The sequence below is a fragment of the Scyliorhinus canicula genome, chromosome 1 (assembly GCF_902713615.1).
Source record: "Scyliorhinus canicula chromosome 1, sScyCan1.1, whole genome shotgun sequence".
NCBI lineage: Eukaryota > Metazoa > Chordata > Chondrichthyes > Carcharhiniformes > Scyliorhinidae > Scyliorhinus > Scyliorhinus canicula.
Genome location: NC_052146.1, coordinates 73,416,493 through 73,441,192, shown reverse-complemented (window position 1 = coordinate 73,441,192; position 24,700 = coordinate 73,416,493). Strand labels below are relative to the sequence as shown.

The 24,700-nt window shown below is 46.1% G+C and overlaps 1 protein-coding gene across 1 annotated transcript in view; it reads left to right on the top strand.

Moving 5' to 3' along the window:
• Positions 1-378: 378 nt before the first annotated feature.
• The window catches only part of rab36 (RAB36, member RAS oncogene family), a 78,940-nt gene continuing 54,618 nt past the window's right edge, over positions 379-24,700 (top strand). Inside the window, exons 1-4 of the mRNA XM_038793272.1 lie at positions 379-413; positions 638-743; positions 8,258-8,349; positions 10,146-10,211. Coding sequence (XP_038649200.1) covers positions 678-743; positions 8,258-8,349; positions 10,146-10,211 — 224 coding nt within the window. The 5' untranslated portion in view covers positions 379-413; positions 638-677. The remainder of the gene's footprint in view (positions 414-637; positions 744-8,257; positions 8,350-10,145; positions 10,212-24,700) is intronic.

The window sequence follows — 24,700 nt, the reverse complement described above, 5'->3', positions numbered from 1 at the left end:
ATTTCGCCAGCTGCTGTGGGAGGCAACACATTTTAGAGCAATAAAGCCTCAGTTGTATCCAACTCTCGTCTTCGTGCAATTGATCGTGCATCACTGGATAAACTCAGAAGGATCTGGCAACATCTGTGGAGGAGAGAAACCAGAGTTCACATTTCATCTCCACATCTTCTTCAGAGCATCAGCCACCAGTACAACCTCACGGCACTCTGTGCCTCTTTCCCTAAATGTATGAGGCTGATTGTCTTACTTTATCTGAAAAACATGCAGCATACTCCAGTGCCGGGTTTCGATGGGGTTAAGGAAAGCCCAATTTCTGGAAAGGAAGCCCCTCCTCCTCTCCTGACGTCTATGTTGGAAGCGAGAGACGCTTGTTGCCGTGGAAACTGCCAACAGGCGGCTGTGCTGAGAGCTGGGTAAGTTTTGTGCTGAGGTTTGCACCCAATTATCTTTTTACTGACCGCCTCTGGATCAGTAAAAAGTTAACGGTTATCATTGCCTTAGCTCCCCAACACCAGGTGTGTGTCCCCTGCCCTGATGGCATCTCCCACCCCGTCCGCACGCGAACTGACTGCTGAAGCTCCTGCTGCACCGTCTGGTAACTTGCTCTTCACCCCTCTCTTTTGATCGTTTCGTGCAGAAAATAACTGGACAAATTTCGCCTTCGGGAGTGGGAAAGGATGAACAACGGCATCTTATACGGCCCAGCTGTCAGCCGGGACCGAGTCATCTCCAGATTCCCCAAGGTCACGGTTTGCCTTCGTACTTTTCCTGTTCTTCCTCACAAAATGCTGCAGTTTTTCTGGTGCGGAGGCTGGCGAAATCCGGCCTGTAATGAGGCTGGAACATGTTGCACGATGACAGCCGAGTCATGTGGGGGGCGGGAGTGTTGTTAACGCCGGTAGCAGCAGGAGTAACTCAGGTCGTGCCGGGCTTGGGCGTCTCAGCCACGGAAGATAGGTGAATGGGAAAGATGCAGTTCTTTTTGTGTGTAGGGTGGCTGTTGTTATTTCGATTGGAGACTCAGCAAATCTGGAGTGAGTGGTCAGGACTTGCTTGATGCACCCCCCCCCCCCCCCGCGCCTTTCTTATCCAATGTCTCCTTTGACATTCCTATCATTCCAAAACAGGTGTCCCGAGCAACCAGAGGGAGGGTGGTGGTGGTGGTGCCTCTTGGTTCTGACCAAGTTAAATGTAACACTTCGCCACAAATCAATTTTAGATCAATGGAACTTGATTCCCATCGGTTTGTCCTGAATTTTTTTGAAAACTAGACATTGAGGTCCAAATGTCCAGTTAAAAAATAATTGAATTCTGTTTTTTTTTAAAGTTCAATGGTCCCAGAGAGGACCTGGGACGTCTCCTGTTTTTCAGGTATCAGTCAGGAAGTAAATTTGTAACTGGTTAATACTAAGGGGCTCCTTTCAAACCCTTAGAAGCACAAGGGCAGCAGATATATGGGAGCACCACCACCTGCAAGTTTCCCATTAAGTTGCATGCCATCCTGACTTGGAGATATATCGTCGTTCCTTTACTGTCGTTGGTTCAAAATCCTCCAACTCCTTCCCTGGCAGCACTTTGGGTGTTTTTGCACCACATGGACTGCAGCACCTCAAGAAGACAGCCCACCACCACCTTCTCAAGGGCAATTAGGGATGGGTAATAAATGGTGCCCTAGTCAACAATGCCCACATCCTGTGAAATACATTTTTTAAAGGGGTGCATCGATTGACCATGTTTGCCGAACAGGACCAGTTGCAAACATCAATTGAACATCCTTCCCTTGTTTTTCCAATTGGGTCTTGACGAGGCTGTTTCAGCCGGTGTGATTTTGGAAGGGAGTCGAGGGTTATGCAGGTAGGAAAGTGGAGTTGAGGCCATTATCAGATCAACCAAAACCTTATTGAATCATGGAGCAGATTCAATGGGCCAAATGGCCTAATCCTGCTCTTGATTTGCCCTGATGTGGTACGAATTCCCAATAAGAGTTGTTTGCTGGTCTGTTAACATATTTTAAAGGGAGCTGCAGCAATAACATCTAATAAAGAGGATTGAGGGTTTTGGATATTAAGAGCATTGTTAGATTTAACTTCAGACAGGTTAAGGAAAGGAATTTGATGTTCCTCCAAGTACAATGTTTTCGGGGAATGCACAATAATGACAGCTGAACTCCAGGTAGAGAGGGTTTATTGGATTCAGTGCCTCTTCTCATTGCTTACAGTGGGAGACACTACATTTTAATGAAGCATTGACTTTTTAAAAATTAATTTACGGGATTTGTGTGTCACTGGCTGAGCCAGCATTTATTGCCCATCCCCCAGCTGCCCTTGAGAAGATGGTGGTGAGCTATATTTTCGAACCACTGCAGTCCCTGGGATGTTGGTACACCCACAATGCTATAAGGTTCAAAATTTAGATTCAGCAACAGTGAAGAAACAGCAATATAGTTCCAAGTCAGGTTGGTGTGTGACTTAGAGGGGCACTTGGGGGTGGCGGTGTTCCCAGGCGCCTGCTCCCATAGTCCTTCTTGATGGTAGTGGATGGATTTGGAAGGTGCTGCTGAAGGAGCTTGGTGAGTTCCTACAGTGCATTTTGTAAAAGGTACACACTGCTGCCACTTGTGTGTCAGTGGTGGAGGGAGACAATGTTTAAGAGGGTGGATGGGATGCCAATCAACCAGGCTGCTTTGTCCTGGATGGTGCTGAGTTTCTTGCGTGTTACTGGAGCTGCACTCATTCAGGCAAGTGGAGAGTATTCAATCACACTCCTGACTTGTGCCTTGTAGATGGTGGATAGGTTTTTGAGAGTCAGGAGGTGAGCCATTTCCATAGAATTCCCAGCCTCTGACCTGTTCCTGTAACCAAGTATTTATACAGCGAGCCCAGTTCAGATTTTGATGGTAACCGCCATGGTGCTGATAATGGGGGAATTCAGCAATGGTAATGCCATTGACTATCAAGCAAATACTTAAATTCTCTCTTGTTAGAGCTATGTTCTCTTACGTTCCAGAATATGAACGACCATTGCCTGGCTCTTCTGTGATGTGAATGTTACTTACCACTTGACAGCCCAAGCCTGAATATTGTCCAGGTCTTGCTGCATTTGCAACATAGACTGCTTCCATATCTGATGAGTTGTGAATGGTGCTGAATATTGTGCAAACATCCCCACTTCTGGCCTTATGATGCAAGGAAGTTCATTGAAGCAGCTGAAGATGGTTCGGCCTAGGACATTACCCTAAGGAACTGCTACAGTGACTTCCCAGGACTGATAAAACTGACATCAAAAAGCATCTCTTTTTGTGCTAGGTATGACTCCAACCAGTAGACCTTTTTGTTCTCAGTTCCCATTCACTTCAAATTTGCTCGGGCTCCTTGATGCCACACTCAATCAAATGCTGCCTTGATGTCAAGGGCAGTCACTCTCCCCTCACCCCTTGAATTCATCTCTTTTGCCCATGTTTGGACCAAGGCTGTAATAAGGACAGAAACTGAGTGGCTCTGGCAGAACCCAAACTGAGCAACAGTGCACAGGTTATTGCTGAGCAACTGCCATTTGATGGCACTGTTAGTGACACCTTCCATAACTTCGCTGATAATCAAGAGTATACTAATGGGGCGATAATTGGTTGGAAAGTTACCCAATTAGTCTTGCTCTCCTTTTCTTTCCCCATAGGCTACATTTCTTTTCCTTTTGATGTATGTATCCAATTCACTTTTGAAAGTAACCCTCAAATGTGCTTCTTACATTACGGCCGCCTGGTCTCAGCTTAGAGCTTTTGCCTAACCAGCAACACCGTCAGTCTGTCAAGTGGCCAGCTCAAGTCTCAATATGCCCCCACAAAAATGCATGGACAGCATCTCACTCCAGGACAGAGTTCTGTATAAGGGGTTATTGGGGTGAGAACCTGAATCCGTACGGCCATTCATTTTGACAATGAGGGTGCATTTTGGGTGATGTCATCCACCCTTAGCCACGCTTTCGCCCTCCCACGCAGGTGCCAGCTTACTGAAGGACTTACAAAGTCAAGGTGGCAGAATGGGCCAGGAAGGCCAGGTGAGCAGTGGTTACCGGGCCTGAGGCAGATTTACAATGGAGCACACAGAGCTCCAGATGACAGGGCCCCCCGAAATGATGAGTGAGTCTCTCACAGCCAATCAGCGACAGAACTGCTTTGAAATCCCTTCCAGAATTTACATGTGCATCACGCAGTTGACCAATCACGCAGGAGGAGAAAGATCGCACATAACACAGTGGTTAGCACGGTTGCTTTGCAGCGCCAGGGACCCGGGTTCGATTCCCGGCTTGGGTCACTGTGCGGAGTCTGCACATTCTCCCTGTGCCTGCGTGGGTTTCCTCCGGGTGCTCCGGTTTTCTCCCACAAGTCCAGAAAAATATGTTTGTAAGGTGAATTGGACATTCTGAATGATCCCATACCAGCTGAGATTTCTGAATTCTCCCTCACCCGAACGGGTGCCGGAGTGTGGCGACTAGGGGATTTTCACAGTAACTTCATTGCAGTATTAATGTAAGCCTACTTGTGACACTAAGAGGGATTATTATTATATTTTATCGGCCGGAACTACATTACCTATCACTGCAGCTGTACATGCACCCCAATCAGTCACACCATTGAAGACTGCCCCCTGACAATATTCAACAAAGGGCTCAAATAGCTTTATTTATCCACTGTGGAAGCCTTTTGGATGTTGCTGTTCGGATATTTCGTAGAGGGGCTGGTTCCATAATATGAACAACCAAGTTACATGTAATTGTGTGACAAAAGTCAGGTGTAAAATTTATCATACTGAAACCTGAGCTTTCGATGGGTTTTATATATTAAGTATGGAGTAAAAAAGACAGCAAGCTAAATCTATTTGAAACAGTTCTGGGCCTCCGAAGGATGTGAAAGGTGGGTTAAAGTGCAGGGAGGGAATAAGGTGTCCAGAAGCAGGACCTCTTGATTTTGCTCCCTGGCCCTGGGTGCAGCCGAACAGCTACCTGGTAGGTACTGTAAAGGTGCGCACCCATGAACAGATTTTTAAAGGTACAGGACATTAAAAAACTGATGTCGCACAGCAGCAGATTATTAATGAAACTTTGGTACCCAGATTTTTGTTATTTATCCTCTGTTCACAATCAGTAATTTTAAGGGCATGCCGACTGCCTATGCAGTCGTTTCATGCTCTTGATAGATATAGCCAACTTTATGGTACAATTGAATACTCATAACTAAGAGGTACTAATTTGTTCCATCATCGTTGAAGCCAAGAACATTTCTGCAATGTATGTGGTGCATTGATATGTGCATTCCACTTCAGGATGATTTGCCAATAGATCGTTGTGACATCCTCTGCTTCATTTCATTTTGATATCTGAATGGAACAGAAACCATTTCTATTGCCTGATTGAAGCCTGCAGATAAAATACTCATTGTTCTCCAGGGGCTATTAATTCAATTATCCTCTCAAAACCAAGCCATCCTGGTGGATACAAATATTTTATAGGCTAGCTATTCGTTTAGACAGCTTGGCGATGATTTTAGTCACCAAGTGCTTACACCTGTAAATGGGATGATAGTGGGATGGAAATTGTTATGGGGCTGGGTAAAGTTCACTGACCTTCATCCGATACCAATCTCTTTGCATATCCTGATTTATTTCAGTGGTCAGATTGCTCTTGGAAACTGAAGATTGACTAATTAAAATTTTCAACCTTGGGTCCACTGCTGTTGTCAGAAGCCCCAATGCCAATCAGCACTAGAGTCCATGCAACCTGAACCCACCCACGTAACAGATACGGGGCGGGATTCTCTCAGCCCTGGCTGGGACAGAGAATCCCTGCGACCGAGCCACGCTGCCCGACGCCGGCATGCGATTCTACGCAGAGCGCACTATTATGTGAAGCTAACTGCTTACGTAATATCCAAATCTGGATCCTGCCCATGACTGGTGCAACGAGGCGGTTCGATCACATCCAATGCTTCAGATCTAAATGATCCTTCTACAGAACTGAAGCAAGGTAGAAATGTGTAGAATTATTTGGTTGGAAAGGGGCTGAGGAGGTGGGGCAGAATAGAAGACCCGGAAAATTTGCAAATAATGAATGACTTTGAAGTGCAATTACTGTAGTATCAGAGCCAAATTAAGGATGCCTAGCCAGTACAGAATCACCGAAGAAGGCCATTTGTCTGCACTGAGTCTCTGAACGAGCAATTCATCTTTCTCCTGCCTTTTCCCCATAATCCTGCACATTCTTCCTTTTCATTTTTGAATGATTCGTTTGATCCCGCCTCCACCAGACTCTTCAGTATATTCCAGATTTTGACCACATGCTGCATGAAAAAGTTTTTCCTCATGTCGCTTTTGCTTCTTTTGCCAATTACTTTAATTCTGAGCCCTTTCATTCACCACCCTTTTACGAGTGGGAACAGTTTCACCCGATGTACTCTGTCCAGAACACCAAGGTTCTGAATCCCTCGATCAAATCTTCTCTCAGCCTTATTTTCTCCAAGAAAAACAGCCCTAAATTCTGTCTTTTGATCTGAAGTTCCTCATTCCTGGAAACAGTCTCAAATATTTTCTGTACTCCAATGTATTTACATCCTTCCGAAAATGCAGTGCCCAGAACTGGAGGCAACACTCCAGTTAAGGCCAAACTAGTGTTGTACAAGTTCAACATAACCTTCTATGTTATATGTTCTTTGCTCTTGTACTCTCTGCCCTATTTAATAAAACCAAGGAAACTGTGTGTTTTATTAACAGCTCTCTCAACCTGTCCTGCCAGCTTCAATGACGTATACACATATACACCCAAGTCCCTCTGCTGCTGCACCCTCTTTAAAATTGCACTATTTTTCTCCATGTTCTTGAACATTGACTGGCAGTTTTCTGTTTTATTTCTAAACTACTCTGTCATTCCAAAGGAATTTGAAAATCGTGAGGCAAATCATTGCTCAACGTCAACAACATTACATGCAGATATACAAAGTGGTCATCATTTCACGCTCATTAAACCATCAGGACAAAACACTGCCAAATAAGTTAGACATCCAGTACGTTAGAGTGGGTAATCTTCCCATAACTGAAATCAGGCGAGTATAAATGGCAAGGAGGGAAATGCATCAAGAGTACAGCGTGACCACCAGCACCCTATCACCCCCCCCCCCCCCCCCCCCCCAAGCGTACAACGTTCTTGTTGTGCAGGTAGAATTACAATTCCTCTAAACATCTGTGTTGGTTATGATTGTGATTGTTGAGAGTGTTCACTTGTGCTGAGTTCATGTTCCTATTTTTAACATTCAAAGTATCTACTTTAACCAGTTTGTAGTTTCCATTTAAAGCCTTGCACTTGTTTGTTCCATTTTGCAATCTGAAGGAGGGCAGCAATCAAGGCAGTCTTGATTAAAATGATCTGCAGTGAATTCTGTCTCCTCATCCAGTGGATGGGATGGCATTTTGAAAGAAAGAAATACTTTTTTAGGATTTCTCATGGACCACTGGACATCTCAAAGCACTTTACAAAATACTTTTGAAAAGTAGTCACTGTTGTAATGTAGGAAATGCAGCAGCCAATTTGTTCACAATAAGCTCCTGTAAATAGCAATGTGATAATGACAAGTTTAATGAGCAGGATCCTCCATCCGCTCATAGCAGCGGGATTCTCCGGTCCCGCTGCAGTGAATGGGAGATTTGGCTGAGTGCCAAATTCTCCGTCCTCGCTCGTAGCGGTAGCAGAGCAGACTCAGAGCGGAGAATCCCAGCCAATCTGGTTTTGTGATGTTGATTGAAGGACAATTATTGGCCAGACACCAGGGATAACTCTCCTGCTTTTTTTTTGGAATAATGCCTTGGGATCTTCTATATCCACCAGAGCAGGCAGCTATAACCTCGGTTTAACATCCAAAAGACAGCTGTGCTTGCTACACTGGAACTTCAGCCTTTATTTTTGTGCTCGAATCATGGAGTGGGACTTGAACCTTGTGGCTTTGAGGCATGAGTATGACCAACTGAGCCATGACAGACATTTTGAATACCTGTGCTGTCGGGTTAGAGAGAAGAATAGAGTTTAAATTGGATTGTGAACGCCAGTGTTCAACTAGAATAGAGTGCAGGGGTTGCTGAAGTTATAAATCACCTTGCAGGATAACCTAAATCAAGAGTTTTTCTGTGAAAACCATTCACGTGGACTGACAGGTGAGTATCTATTCCTTAATTCCCTAGACATCCAATGACAACATCTTTTTTTAATCTTGCTACAGTGTTTCTTACCTGAAGCCTGTCTCCAGTTTAAAGATCAGTTCCATGTTCAAGTTAAATATGCCTGCCAAGAACGACAGACCAGAAATGTTGGGTGAGTAATTCGAGACATGAAATGAAAGGTATCCGACGCTTGGTTAAATCAGCTTCTTTGCAGGACAATTTAATTAAGAGATACAGTGTTCCTTCTGTTGACTCATTGAACCTGAGTTTAAGGGAATAGGCTAGTTGATGAATTTGTAGGCAATATCTGTTCAACAATTGCTCTATTGAATAAAAGGGAGCTTTATTTGTGTTGAGACCAATATCAAGTTACCTTAAAGGCCAAGAGCTTCACAACATTAGATGAGGAAGATAATGTGACTGATTTAAGGAATGGTTTTTATATGCTAAGACCTTGTAGACCTATTGTGAAGAGCAGGGGAATGGAACAAATTGAATACCTCTTTCAAAGAGCTGACATATACACTTGGGTTGAATGGCCTCCTTCTTTGCTGTAAGATTGTGTTTACCAGTATCTACTTTCAAAGTATCCCTTGAAAAAAATTGTCACTTTTTTTTGTCGCAAATTTTATTGGAGGGTCGGGTTGTCTACTAAGTTAGCAAACTCTCCTTTCGTTCGAGGATCTGGAGTTGAATACAGTCCAAGTGATGAGTTAAAAGCATCTTCTTTCTGGCCATTTAGAGGTTTACTTTGTGGAGGATCTTTACGCTGATCCTTACGTTTCCATCCAAAGGTCTATTTTGCTTTTTGTATGATGATGTTTAACTGTGCATAAAAACTTAATGTTCTACTTGCCCTTTATTTTACTAATTGAGCTCCATTTTTAAATTAAACAACAACTGATATTTATATAGCACCTTGGACATAATGAAACGTCCCAAGGCGCTTCCCAGAAAGAGCTATCAAACTAAGTACGACATTGAGCCATGTAAGAAGATATTAGATCCGGCGACCAGAAATATGGTCAAACAGTTATGTTTAAAGAAGCGGCCTTCAAAGAGGGAAGTGAGATGGTGGATGGAGAGGTTTAGGGTGGAAATTCCGGAGCTTGGTCCAAGACAATTGATGGCACCAATGTTGGAGTCATTGGAATTGGAATTGCACAAGAGGCCTGAATTAGAGGAGACCAGACATTTCAGAGATAGAGAAGGCCAAGGCCATGGATTTGAAAACAAGGATGAGAATTTTAAAATAAAGATATTGCTTCACCGGGAACCATTGTAGGTCAGCGAGCACAGGAGTGCTTTCATTCTATGCCCAGTTCCTGTTTCTATTTTCCTGGAAACTGGTCCCAAATTCTAAATAAAACATGGTTCGATGTTGGTAATTATGGCTGTCTATGTTTCCTTCCATAAAATGGGCATGTGGTATTCATACTAGAAGTAAGGTTCAAACTTAACACCAAAATAACCAAGTTAAAAGCTGAAATGAAACACTTCCAAGTATTAAAGTCATATTCACTTTTGATTGCCTCACTCTCTCAGCTTTCATACTTTCAATTTGCGCCGTTGAGCACTGAAACAAAGCTCATCACTTGAGTAATATTGGGGCAGGTTTACATTGATTAATTTTTGTAAAAAATATTAATATTAATACCATACACTTGCAGAAGATTGTTAAAATATTGCAAGTTCCAGGGCTTTTCATAAAGTGGGCGATAGAACTGAGATTGGAGGGGGCTGCCAAAGCACAATTAAAGAGGGCATTTAAAAAAATTTTGCAAACATTCTGTTGTCAGGAGATACGCAAAGGCAGAGGGATCTATTGTGTGGGAGAGCTGTAAGGAAGGAGGACGTACAGGAGAGCAGGAATAGAGAATGGAAGATGTAAGCAGGAACAAAAATAACATTACGTAACAGTGAAGCTTTGTTCTGCCGTCTCTGCAGACTCAAAATGTCAAAGGTGGTGATGGTCGGGGACCTATATGTGGGGAAGACGTGCCTTATTAATAGGTGAGTGTTTGTTTACCACATTTAATAAGCTAAACTGAACCTGAGAAATATCTAATATGTTTACATTACTCAGACACTGAATTATTTTTCTGTAGTTGAAGAAAATTGTAAACAGACAATCACAGAATCACATCATTTGTTACGGTGCAGAAGGAGGCCATTTGACCCACCATGCCCACACCTACTCTCCACACGGGCATTATGATTTAGTGCCATTCCCTGGCCTTTTCCTCATACCTCTGCATGTTGTTTCCATTCAAATAATCATCTAATGCCCTCAAATGCCTTGATTCAGCCTGCTTCCAGCACACTTCCAGGTAGTGCATTCCAGATTCGAACCACTCACTGTGTGAAAACTTTTTTTCTACCGTCACATTTGCTTATTTTGGAAATCATTTTAAATCTTCCAAGTTCGGCCTTTCTAAGGTTCTATACGACTGTAGTATGACTGGCCAGTTTTTATACTCTATGCCCCATCCAATGAAGGCAAGCATCCCCTATGCTTTCTTGACTATCTTGTCCACCTATGTTGCCACTTTCAAAGATCTGTGGACCTGCATGCCCAGATCTCTCTGACTTTCTATATCCCTTAGAGTTTTGCCTTTTACGATATATTTCACCTCTATGTTAGACTTATCAAAATGCATTACCTCACATTTGTCTGGATTAAACTCCATTCGCCATTTCCCTGCCCAAGTATCCAACCTATCTATGTCCTGCCATATCCTCTGACAATCCTCAACACCACCTGCCACTCCACAACCTTGGTATCATCCGCACACTTACTAATCAGACCAGCTCCATTTTCCTACAAATCGTTTATGTACACTACAAACAACAAAGGCCCCAGCACAGATCCCTGTGGAACATCAATAGTCACAACCTTCCATTTAGAAAAACACCCTTCCACTGTTACCCTTTATCTTCTGTGACCGAAGCAGTTCTGTATCCATCTTGCCACCTCACCTTTGATCCCGTCTGACTTCACTTTTTGCAGCAGTCTACCATGAGGCACCTTGTCAAAGGCTTTAATGAAGTACATGTAAACAGCATCTACCGCCCTCCCCTCATCAATCATCTTTGTCGCCTCCTCAAAAAACTTGATCAAGTTAGTGAAACACAACCTCCCCTTCACAAAACCATGCTGTCTATCGCTAATGAGTCCATTTGTTTCCAAATGGGTGTAATTCTAGTCCCTGAGAACCCTCTCCAATAATTTACCTACTACCGACGTGAGACCCACCGGCCTATATTTTGCAGGATTATCCCAGCTACCTTTCTTAAATAGCGGTACCATATTAGCTATTCTCCAGTCCTCTGGAATCTCATCTGTAGCTAATGAGGACACAAAGATGTCAGTTAAGGCCCCAGCAGTTTCCTTCCTTGCTTCCCTCAATATTCTGGGATAAATCTCATCTGGCCCAGGAGACTTATCTCCCTTAATGTCTTTTAAAATCACCCAAAAACACCCTACCGTGGGCAGCACGGTAGCATTGTGGATAGCGCAATCGCTTCACAGCTCCAGGGTCCCAGGTTCGATTCCGGCTTGGGTCACTGCCTGTGCGGAGTCTGCACATCCTCCCCGTGTGTACGTGGGTTTCCTCCGGGTGCTCCGGTTTCCTCCCACAGTCCAAAGATGTGCAGGTTAGGTGGATTGGCCATGATAAATTGCCCCTAGTGTCCAAAATTGCCCTTAGTGTTGGGTGGGGTTACTGGGTTATGGGGATAGGGTGGAGGTGTTAACCTTGGGTAGGGTGCTCTTTCCAGGAGCCGGTGCAGACTTGAATGGCCTCCTTCTGCACTGTAAATTCTATGTAAAAAAAAAAAATAACTCCTCCTCTTCGATGTCAACATGACCCAGACTGTCCACACACCCTACCCAAGAATCAACTTCCACGGTCTTTTTCTTTGGTGAACACTGAAGCAATGTACTCATTTAATACCTCGCCCATTTCCTCTGGCCACCTCGCCTCTGATCCCATGTGACTTCACGTAAGTCTGAAGCTAAGGATTGGGATTGCCTATTCGGGGAGATTCCCTTTCCATGATCTTAATGTGGTGTGCTCAGGAATAATGCATAGCTGTCCCCACATGGCTTGAGGCCTCAACCAGGCTGGGATCAGGGTCTAGAGACTCACAAATCCTAAGAAAAATTTATATCATGACAGTTTTTGAGTGGCCTCTAATGCACAGGTACACTTGAGACACCTTCCCTAAGCGGTGGAAATCTTACACCAGTATTTCCAAGATTACCCCTGGGAAGGACACTAAAATACATATCTAATTACTGAAGGCCTCACCTATGTTCTTCTCCACCTGACCCTATCGACATTGGTGAAGGATGAGCCACGCATCGATAGAGGAGCCACATTAAAGAGGAAACATTGCGGGATAGGAGGAAGAGCCACGAGGTGTGAGATGGTCACTGTGATGGATTCACGATTGAGTCTGCAGGCCTTGGCAGTTCAGCGAAAATCTAGAGCTTATTTAGAAGATGTTAACACTACAGGCTACAATGTTATACTGCCCATGTAAAATGGTCAATGGCGTCACGCAATCATTCTCTTGAAGTGTCCCTGTTCATTGCCCCTGTTCAGCTACAAGTTTGCTTGTGAGGAAACACTAAAATCAAGATGAATACACAACATTTCCTCCCGCTTTAAATCAAAGGTTCCTGACACAATAAATATTAACAATCAATCAGCACCATGAACAATTAATTAAAAACAGTCAATGTATCAGGTGTTCTAGAGGTTGGCGTTCTCAGTGTGGTTGTTGGCTATCCTTGGGCGTCTGCTTTTGTGGCTCCTCTATTACAACTCTGGTGTCTTTGGCTTTGTATGAGTGTCAACAGTGATTATCTTAACCGGAGTCGACATAGTGATCTGAGGTTGACTCCATGTTTGATGCACAATTGAGGTGGTATTTTCCCCAATTGATTTGGTTGGTGTCAGGATCTCTGGAAGCTCCAGGCCATGTCTTGGCACAGCTGGATTTGGACTCTGTCAGTTCTGCCTCTGGCGGATTGGTTCCTGTTGCCCAAAGTTGATCTGCATGTGTTTTCCATATTATATTTTCTCGGGTTTGGATGATGTAGATGACCACTCCTACCTGTGCTAAGATGGTGGCGAAAATCCAGTTTTCACTTGTAGTATAATTTCTTGCCAGAATTTCTTGACCTGGCGAAAAACACAACGTTTTGCTTTGATCTCTTGTCATATGATCTAATCCTGTGACTTCTTCTTGACTATTTGGATTGGAGGTACAGTGAAAAGTATTTTTCTGCAAGCTGCTCAACAGATCATTCAGTACATGGAAGAAAAGGGAATTAAACAAAATTCAAGAAAATACAATAAAATACATGAGAATACATAATAGGACAACACAAGATATACAATGTGTATACAATGTGTATACAATAATACAAGATATACAATATTTATTTTGTCTTGGGCAAATCGAATGCGGTGAATGTTGACATTTATCTGTTAGCAATGCCAGAGAAACTTGGGTTATTGAGTGTGCAATATTCCTGTACATGAGCAGAAATTGACTCAAATATTCAGACAATGAACCTTTATTTCTGGTTACCATTAACAAATCTTTCATCGTCTGTACAACACATTCTGCCAGCCCATTTACGGCAAGGTGATAAAGAGCAGACCAGATGTGTTGAATTCCGTTCTCCTTCAAGTGGTTTATGAATTCTTGAGATGTGAACTGTAGTTGATTTTCGCTCATCAATTGATCAGGATAAGGGGCAGCATGGTAGCATTGTGGATAGCATAATTGCTTCACAGCTCCAGGGTCCCAGGTTCGATTCCGGCTTGGGTCATTGTCTGTGCGGAGTCTGCACATCCTCCCCGTGTGTGCGTGGGTTTCCTCCGGGTGCTCCGGTTTCCTCCCACAGTCCAAAGATGTGCAGGTTAGGTGGATTGGCCATACTAAATTGCCCTTAGTGTTGGGTGGGGTTACTGGGTTATGGGGATAGGGTGGAGGTGTTGACCTTGGGTAGGGTGCTCTTTCCAAGAGCCGGTGCAGACTCGATGGGCTGAATGGCCTCCTTCTGCACTGTAAAATTCTATGATTAACATAAAAAGTTGACATTGGGATCCTCAATCTTTATTAGGGGCAGCACGGTAGCATTGTGGATAGCACAATCGCTTCACAGCTCCAGGGTCCCAGGTTCGATTCCGGCTTGGGCCACTGTCTGTGTGGAGTCTGCACATCCTCCCGTGTGTGCGTGTGTTTCCTCCGGGTGCTCCGGTTTCCTCCCACAGTCCAAAAGATGTGCAGGTCAGGTGGATTGGCCATGATAAATTGCCCTTAGTGTCCAAAATTGCCCTTAGTGTTGGGTTGGGTTACTGGGGATAGGGTGGAGGTGTTAACCTTGGGTAGGGTGCTCGTTCCAGGAGCCGGTGCAGACTCGATGGGCCGAATGGCCACCTTCTGCACTGTAAATTCTATGATCTATGATGACTGAATTGCTGAATATTTCACTCAATCTCTCAACTGTTTTCTCCTATGACATTTTCTTCATGATGGCAACTTGTTGAAAACTCTGTTGAAAACTATTCTTAGAATTCCCCCTATACCAAAAAGGGTCGATATTCTAAATGGTGAACAGGAATTCTCACTCCCTGACTCTGATGCAGGCTTCGGTGGGTGCTATTCAGGTCAAACTATATTTTCAAGTTATCCCCCGATATAACCCATTACTTCACTGAAGAATTTTACCTACTTACCCCTTAGTAGCATTGACATCCTGGGTCCTGCGTTGCTAAGTAAGTAAAGTAGGCTAATAACATGTTTCAGGTTAAAACTTTTAAGTTATTTTATTATTATATATTTTTTCTTTTAAACGATGCAATCACTGTCTTTACAGTAAAGTAAAAAGATCTTGCTTCTGGATCCTTCTGGTTGGTTGAAGGGACCTTCAGGCTCAACTTGACAATCAATCTTCTTTTTAAAATCTGGTCTTTAGATGTATTCGCTGGTGAGCTCGGTTGCTATGTCTTATCTTTCCCATGTACCGAGCTGTGAGAGCTGGCTATGCTGACTGTCTCTGAGCTGACTCTTTAAATTCTGGTCTTCCTTAGATGTATTAGCTGTTTTAGCTCAGCTACTTGGCCCTGTCCCTTTCCCATGACCGAGCTGACTGTAAGCTGACTCTGCTTGCTTCTCTTGTTCCTTCTCTGCTTCTCCACCTCTCTCTCTCTCTCCCTCTGGTTCTGGTAGTTCCTGCTCTGGTCTCTGGGTTTATATTCTCTTTCTAACAGTTATTACATTTTTATGACTTTATTGTAAAGTAACTTTTATTTCACTTGGATTGAAAAAGTATATTTGATCTGAACATTCTAATACAGGTCAGTATTCATTTTGACATAACCTCACCTCTCAGATCTCTGATTACATTGTTTCTTTGTGATGTTCAAAATGCCTTGATTTCAATAGGTGTTACTTTTAATTCCTGTCATTTCTGTAGTTTTATTTTTTAATTGTGTCCCCAGCTCATAATTTTGACTTTGATTTTGGCTTTAAATTATATTTCTCGTAGACTGATAGTCTCCAATTTTCTTTAATTTACCTGATATCGGCAGAACTTCACACCTAGAATTGTCACCAAATTCAACTGAACCTCATCCTTTCCTTTCCAGCTCCTTACTAAGATAGTTAATTTCAATGAAGGTGTGAAACGTTGCTTTTAGCTGTATGCTAAAATCCACTTGGTTATAACTTGAAAGGTTTATATTTATCACCTAGCTCAACTGAAACTCTCATCCATGCTTTTCCAGATGCTTACTAAAATAGTTACTTTCAATGAAGGAGTGAGCCATTGTTTTTAGCTTCATACAAAAATCCTGTTTGTTTGGGAGAAGGAATTTGCATTTTATAATCCTGCTCTTTGCAGCTGCTGTTAACCCTTCACGGGATCTTTCCCTGTATCCTCTCATGTTTCTCTCAGACCAGATATTGCCAGACTTCCATGTTTCAAATGACACATCTTTCCATATTTTCAATTACAAACTTCAGACCATTTTGAGTGAGCATTGATTAGAATGAGAAACATGCGCCTTCAAATGGCTGGTGTAATCAACATGTACCCATTGGCAGGTCTCTTCTGACCATCCCCGTGGATGCAACGGGGCTAATGGCAGCAGGTTCTGCACTTTTTCACAAGATAAACGTATTTCTCTTTCTCCTTGATTTTGGCATCTAGCCCCAGCCACCAAAAATAGCTCTTGGCTATCTCCTTCATCCTTACAATACCACAGTGGCCTTTGTGTAATTGGTTTAATACATGTTTTCTTAATAATGGTGGAATGATGACTCTCATTACCCAGAGGAGACAATTTGTTTGTACGGATAGCTCAAGTCTTCAGTTGGAATATGGCTTTAACTCAGGGTTTGCTCCTGAAGTCTTGCCTCGAAGCAGCATATCCATAACTCCTGATAGTTCTGGACCACTTCTCGTATTCTTCTTCACCTGTGCAGTTATTCTTCTTCACCTAAACGTCACTATCGTCCCTGTTTCCACCACCTCCTCTGGCAGCGAGTTCCAGGCACGCACTACACCCTCTGTGTAAAAAAAAAAACTTGCCTCGTACATCTCCTCTAAACCTTGTCCCTCGCACCTTAAACCGATGCCCCCTAGTAATTGACCCCTCTACCCTGGGAAAAAATCTCTGACTATCCATTCTGTCGATGCCCCTCATAATTTTGTAGACCTCTATCAGGCCGCCCTCAACCTCCTTCGTTCCAGTGAGAACAAACTAAGTTTATTCAACCTCTCCTCATAGCTAATGCCCTCCATACCAGGCAACATCCTGGTAAATCTCTTCTGCACCCTCTCCAAAGCCTCCACATCCTTCTGATGGTGTGGCGACCAGAATTGAACACTATACTCCAGTGTGGCCTAACTAAGGTTCTATGCGTTTGCCTTCTTGACTACCTTCTCCACCTGTGTTGCCCCTTTCAGTGACCTGTGAACCTGTACACCTAGATCTCTCTGACTTTCAATACTCTTGAGGGTTCTACCATTCACTGTATATTCCCTACCTGTATTAGACCTTCCAAAATACATTACCTCACATTTGTCCAGATTAAACTCCATCTGCCATTTCTCTGCCCAAGTCTCCAAACTATCTAAATCCTGCTGTATCCTCTGACAGTCCTCATCGTTATCCGCAATTCCACCAACTTTTGTGTCGTCCGTAAACTTACTAATCAGACCAGTTACATTTTCCTCCAAATCATTTCTATTTACTACGAACAGCAAAGGTCCCAGCACTGAACTTGCGGAACGCCACTAGTCACAGCACTCCAATCAGAAAAGCACCCTTCCATTGCTACTCTCTGCCTTCTATGACCTAGCCAGTTCTGTATCCATCCTGCCAGTTCACCTCTGATCCTGTGTGACTTCACCTTTTGTACCAGCCTGCCATGAGGGACCTTGTCAAAGGCCTTGCTGAAGTCCATATAGACAACATCCTCTGCCCTACCTGCATCAATCATCTTTGTGACCTCCTCAAAAAACTCTATCAAGTTAGTGAGACACGACCTCCCCTTCACAAAACCGTGCTGCCTCTCGCTAATACGTCCACTTGCTTCCAAATGGGAGTAGATCCTGTCTCGAAGAATTCTCTCCAGTAATTTCCCTACCACTGACGTAAGGCTCACTGGCCTGTAGTTCCCTGGATTATCCTTGTTTCCCTTCTTAAACAAAGGAACAACATTGGCTATTCTTCTGTCCTCAGGGACATCACCTAAAGACAGTGAGGATCCAAAGATTTTTGTCAAGGCCTCAGCAATTTCCTCTCTTGCTTCCTTCAGTATTCTGGGGTAGATCCCATCAGGCCCTGGGGATTTATCTACCGTAATATTTTTCAAGACGCCCAACACCTCATCTTTTTGGATCTCAATGTGACCCAGGCTATCTACACACCCTTCACCAGATTCAACATCCACCAATTCCTTCTCAATAAGGCCCCTCAATGGAATCACCTCCAGTGTAGGTTATCTTTGAGGGTTGCAGAGCAACATGTCAGAGTTTTTCTTGAGAAGCAATCTCTGGCACCAGCAAGACGGCTGTGTCCACCTCCATCTTCATGGCAGACCATCCAGTAATGGAGTGATCGATATGTTGCACCGGCAATAGCGAGTGCATTTAATGACAAATCTTCTTCGGACTGTCAATTGAGTTCTTTCTCGCGTCCTTTTGTACCATGTGGACACTTTTCCCTTGATTCAGCTTGTCATTTGTTTTAATCAGCTCTTGCTTCCTGCAACTTTTCCCTGAAACTTGTTTCTTTTGCCAACAATGTGACCCCTTTTGCAGGGCCGGCTCAAGGTACCGGCAACTCGGGCAGTCGCCCAGGGCGCCATCAAGGAGTGCGGGTCCCGCGCATGCGCAGTTGGGCCGGTGCCAACCAGCGCATGCGCGGTGGCCGCCCTCCCTCAGGCCGCCCCGCACAAACATGGCGGATGGATCCAGGCTTGCCGGTGGTCACTCCGGCCCCCCCCTCGGGTCCCCTCCGCCCCCCCCCCCCCCCCCCCCCCCCCCCCCCCCCCCCCCCCCCCCCCCCCCCCCCCCCCACGAAGGGCGCCAAAGGTCAGCTTGCCCGGGGTGCCAGCAACCCTAGGGCCGGCGCTGCCCTTTTGCCACAATTTCTGCACATGATGTCTGCAGCCACATTCTGCTGCTGAGTGCCCAGTTTTTCCACACCAAGACCATCTCTCCGTTTCGTTTGAGTTTCAGCTGACATCTTGTGAATTCTTGTGGTTGACCTCCACTGTTGAGCTTCTTTGGTTTCTAATTCCATGGATACAGCAACTTCCAAAGCTTTATTTAAGGTCAGGTTGCTTTTGGTTAATAGCCTCTTTTGAATTGCTTTGTTCCCCAACTCACAGGCTAGTCTATCCCTGATGGTATCATTTAACACATTGCTGAATTTGCAGTGTTCAGCCAGTCTTTTCAGGGGAGCTACAATCTGTGGAATGAATTCACCTTCTTCATGGTTGTGCTTACAAAACTTAAATCTTTCTGTGATGATTAAAGATTTTGGCGAATAGTGACCCTGAAAAATTTCCACTATTCTTTGTATGTTTTGGTGCCTAATTTTTCTGCCTGTACCAGACTCTTAAGGAGACTAAATACCCCCCTTACCCCCCCCCCCCCCCGCCCCTCCCCCATCATGCACAGGAGTGTTAGGACTCTTATATCTGCTGCTATCTTGTTAACCTGCAGAAAATAGTTGAATTATTCTGTATACGACCTCCATCGCTCTGTGCCACAAATGTGGCACAAATTGTTAGCACTACCTTGCTTTCTCCCCAAAACGAGCCGTAAACCGAGCTCAGCCTGTTTCCCTTTGTGTTTTTCAACACCCCAGCTCTAAATTTATTATTGCGGGTATTTGCTATTCACAGCCAACAAGTTCGATTCGAGCGGAGCACTTGGTGGGCTTCTGAACAAGGTTGTTTTCTTCCGATGTTTTGATGATTTTTTGGTTCCTCTGGTAGCTGCAACAGTTGTTTGGCTCTCCCATTGGCAGTTTTCATGTAGAGACCATTTCAATTATTTCTTTGGGTCCCTACAAACGCTCTTTGATTTTTTTTTTTGGTTGTCTACAAATCAGCGTAGATATACGTGTGCTACAGATTGAGTATCCTTTATCCGAAATCCTTGGGGCCATTGCAATGCGGATTCCAGATCAATTTGCTTTTCAGATACCACCAATAAACTTACATTACAATAACCTAAGCCTAGACTAGCTATAGTCTAAAGTAAATAAAATGGCGAGAAACGTAAGGGGGCGATTCTCCGTTCCGCGGACCAACAAACGGCGTGAACAGTGCCCAGGCATGACCTATTCCGGCCCCCACTCCAGCGTCCCTATGCAGCTCCAAATGGGCGCCGCGCCAACCCGCACATGCGCAGTTGGGGCAGCTCAATCTTGCGCAGTTGGGCCACGCCATCCTGCGCATGCGCAGGGAACTTCTTGCGCGCGCCGGCCGTGACGTGATATGGCGTGGGTGTTCAGGGGCCGGCCGCGACTGAATGTAGGCCTGGGGGGTGGGGGAGAGGCCGGCCCGCCGATCGGTGGGCCCCGATCGCGGGCCAGACCCCTTCGGAGGCACCCCCCGGTGAAGGAGCGCCCCTCCCCACCCACAGGCCGCCCCCGAGCATTCCCGCAGAGTTCCCGCCGGCGGAGACCAGGGGTGGACGGCGCTGGCGGAGCCCTGTCGTGTCGGAGCGGCCGCTCGGCCCATCCGGGCCGGAGAATCGACGCTTGCCGTTTGCAGCGATTCTCCGAGCGGCCCAGCGTGATTCGCGCGCCGCTAGTTTCGGGGTGGTGGGAGAATCGTGCGGTGGTCAGGGTAGCGTGGCACGATTCTCACGGTGCCCCGGCGATTCTCCCACCCGGTGTGGATTGGGGGGGGGGAGAATACAGCCCAAGGTGTCTCACTGAATAATAAATGCAATCTAGCAGGCTACCTGTAATTTTCTTTTCGACATGTTCATCACAAAAATCACAGGGTACACAGTGCCTGTGTACTAGATAAATTACTATACTTGCCACACAAAAGGTCAATGAAGTTCAAAAAAGGTGTGATTTTTGGATGTGTTCTGTTTTCAGATTTATAGATAAAGGATACTCCATAAGATATCGGAGGCGAAGTAGACCATTCAGTCCATCGAGTCTGCTCTCCATAACCTTCATCCACTTTCCTGCCTTATCCCAATAATAAATACTCAACCTGTATCTCATTCCTCCATTGTAGTGTTATGCACTTGAAGCTGAATTCTTTTTTTTTGACAGACAATTTTATTGAGGTATTTTTGGCGTTGTAAACAATAACAATATACATTAGTGTGCAGATACCAATTACAAAAAACATAGTGCAAATAACAGTTCCTCTCTCGCAAATAGACCCGCCTATTCTTCCCCCCTACTCTACCCTATACTAAGCCCCCCCACCCCCGCTGACGATTAGTTCCCCGCAAAGATGTCGATGAATGGTTGCCACCTCCGGGCGAACCCCGATAGTGATTCTCGTAAGGCGAACTTGATTTTTTCCAAGCCGAGAAAGCTTGCCATGTCCGACAGCCATACTCCGGTCTTTGGGGGCTTTGAGTCCCTCCAGGCCACAATATTCGTCGCCAGGCTATCAGGGAAGCAAAGGCCACAACGTCGGCCTCTATCCCCTCCTGGACTCCCAGGTCCTCCGACACCCCAGAAATCGCCACCTCTGGCTCATCGCCACCTTGTTTTCAGTACCCGGGATATGACGTCCGCAAATCCCTGCCAGTATCCCCTGAGTTTTGGACACGCCCAGAGCATGGGGACATGGTTCGCTGGTCCTCCCCCACATCTAGCACATTTGTCCTCCAGCCCAAAGAATTTGCTCATCCGGGCCACCGTCATGTGGGCCCGGTGAACCACCTTGAACTGAATCAGGCCGAGCCTGGCATATGTTGCGGTTGTATTTACCCTCCTCAGAGCGTCTGCCCATAGGCCTCCCTCCAACTCTCCACCAAGCTCCTCTTCCCACTTGAGTTTCAGTTCCTTGGTCCCTGTGTCCTCCGCTCCCGTAAGCTCCTTCTAAATATCCGAGACGCTCCCCTCTCCTACCTCACCCCTGGAAACTACCCTGTCCTGAATCCCCTTTGTTGGAAGGCGTGGAAAGGACGGGATCTGTCAACGTACGAAATCCCGCACCTGCAAGTACCGAAAGTCATTCCCCCTCACCAGCCCGAACTTCTCCTCCAGCGCCCTCATGTTCCCAAAGCTCCCTTCCAGGAACAAGTCGCCCATCCTTCCCACCCCCGCACTCCGCCACGCTCGAAACCCGCCATCCTATCTTCCCCGGGACAAATCGGTGGTTGTCAGATATTGGGGACCAGACCGACGCTCCCACTTCCCCGCATGCTTCCTCCACTGGCCCCAAATCCACAGCGCCGCCATCATTATAGGGCTGGTGGAGTACCTGGCCGGCGGGAGCGGCAGAGGAGCTGTGACCAGGGCTGCCAAGCTGGTGCCCCTGCACGAAGCAGCCTCCACCCGCTCCCAAACCGACCCCGTACCCACTATCCATTTCCTTATCATGGCTATGTTAGCCGCCCAGTAGTAGTTGCCGAGGTTCGGCAACGCCAGTCTCCCCTCGCTATGGTTCCATTCCAGCATCCCCCTCTTTACCCGCGGGGACTTCCCTGCCCAAACAAATCCCAGGATGATTTTATTGATTCTTTTAAAGAAGGACCGCAGAATGAAAATAGGGAGACACTGAAAAATAAACCGGAATCTCGGGACGATCGTCATCTTCACCGCCTGTACTCTCCCCGCTAGTGACAGCGGGAGCGCATCCCACCTCCGAAACTCGCTCCTCATTTGCTCCACCAGCCTAGACAAGTTCAATTTATGCATCTTGCCCCAGTCCAGTGCCACTTGTGTCCCTAAATACCTAAACGGTAGCTCCCTCAGCCTATTCTCCTGACCCCTCGCTTGCACCACAAACATCTCTCTTTTTGCCATGTTCAACTTGTAGCCCGAAAACCGGCCAAATTCCCCAGGGATTTCCATAATCCCGTGCATCCCTGACGCTGGATCCGACACATACAAAAGCAGGTCACCCGCGTAGAGCGAGACCTTGTGTTCTATCTCTCCCCCCCCCCCCCCCCCCCCCCCCCCCCCCCCCCCCCGACCATTCCCTTCCATCCCCTTGCCGCTCTCAGTGCAATTGCCAGCAGTTCTATGGCCAACGCAAACAGCAGTAGAGAGAGGGGGCATCCCTGTCTTGTCCAGCGGTGTAGTCTAAAATACTCCGATGTCGTCCTGTTCATCCTTACACTAGCCTCCGGAGCCTCATATAGCAGTCTAACCCAGTTCACAAAGCCTTCTCCAAACCCAAACCGTCCCAGCACCTCCCATAAATAGTCCCACTCAACCCGGTCAAAAGCCTTTTCGGCATCCAATGCCACCACTACCTCCACCTCTCTGCCTTCCGGGGGCATCATAATCACATTGAGTAGCCTTCTTAGATTGGCTACCAGCTGCCTGCCCTTAACAAACCCCGCTTGGTCCTCCACAATCACGTCCGGTACACATTCTTCAATTCTGGACGCCAGGATCTTGGCCAGCAGTTTAGCGTCCACATTAATCAGGGAGATTGGCCTAAAGGACCCACAAGCTTCCGGATCTTTATTCTGTTTTAATATCAGCGAGATGGTGGCTTGCGACATTGTCGGGGGTAGCACCCCATTGTCCCTCGCCTCGTTAAACACGCTAACCAGCACCGGCCTCACTATCCCTGAGAACTTTTTGTAGAACTCCACTGGATACCCATCCGACCCCAGGGCTTTACCCAACTGCATAGCCTTCAGGCCCCCCATTACTTATTCAGCTCTAATTGAGGCCCCCAGCCCCTCTACCATCCTCCTGCCCACCTTTGGGAAGGTCAGCCTATCTAAGAAGCGCCTCATTCCCTCCGGCCCCGTGGGGGATTCCAAGGTATACAACTTGCTGTAGAAGTCCCTGAATACCCTGTTCGATCCTACCGGGTCTCCCACCCGGTTCCCTGCCCCGTCCACTAACGTCCCTATTTCCCTGGCCGCCTCCCTCTTCCTAAGTTGCTGTGCAAGCACTCTGCTGGCTTTCTCCCCATACTCGTACACCGCGGCCCTGGCCTTTCTGAGCTGCTCTACGGCCTTTCCAGTGGATAGCGCCCCCAGCTCCGCCTGCAGTCTCCGTCGTTCCCTAAGTAGCTCTGCTCTCGGGGAGTCCGCATATTCCCTATCCGTACGTGTCATCTGCACCAATCTGTCCATCTCTGCCCTATCCGTTCTGTCCCTATGGGCTCAGATTGAGATCAGTTCCCCTCTCACCACTGCCATCAGCGCCTCCCAGAACACCGCTGCTGAGACTTCCCCTGTATCATTGACCTGCAGGTAGTCCTGCATGCATTTCCTCACTCTCACACACCCTCTCATCTGCCAACAATCCCAACTCTAACCTCCACTGTGGGCGCTGGTAACTTTCTTTGCAGACCTGCAGGTCAACCCAATGTGGAACATGGTCCAAAATAGTGATCGCCGAGTATTCTGTCCCTCACCCCCTCCAAAAATTCCCTACTCATAATAAAGAAGTCAATACGAGAATAAACCTTGTGAACATGTGAATAGAACGAGAACTCATTCCCCGTTGGCCGGCTGATTCTCCAGGGGTCTAACCCCCCCCCCCATTTGTTCCATGAACCCTCTCAATTCCCTTGCCATTGCCGGGACCCTGCCCGTTCTGGAGCACGACCGGTCCAGGTCGGGGTCGAGGACTGTATTAAAGTCCCCACACATAATCAACTTGTGCGAATCCAAGTCGGGGATTTTCCCCAGCAGCCTTTTGATGAAATCTACGTCATCCCAGTTTGGAGCAGAAATATTCACTAGGACCACCTTCACCCCCTCAAGCTTGCCCCGGACCATAAGAAATCTA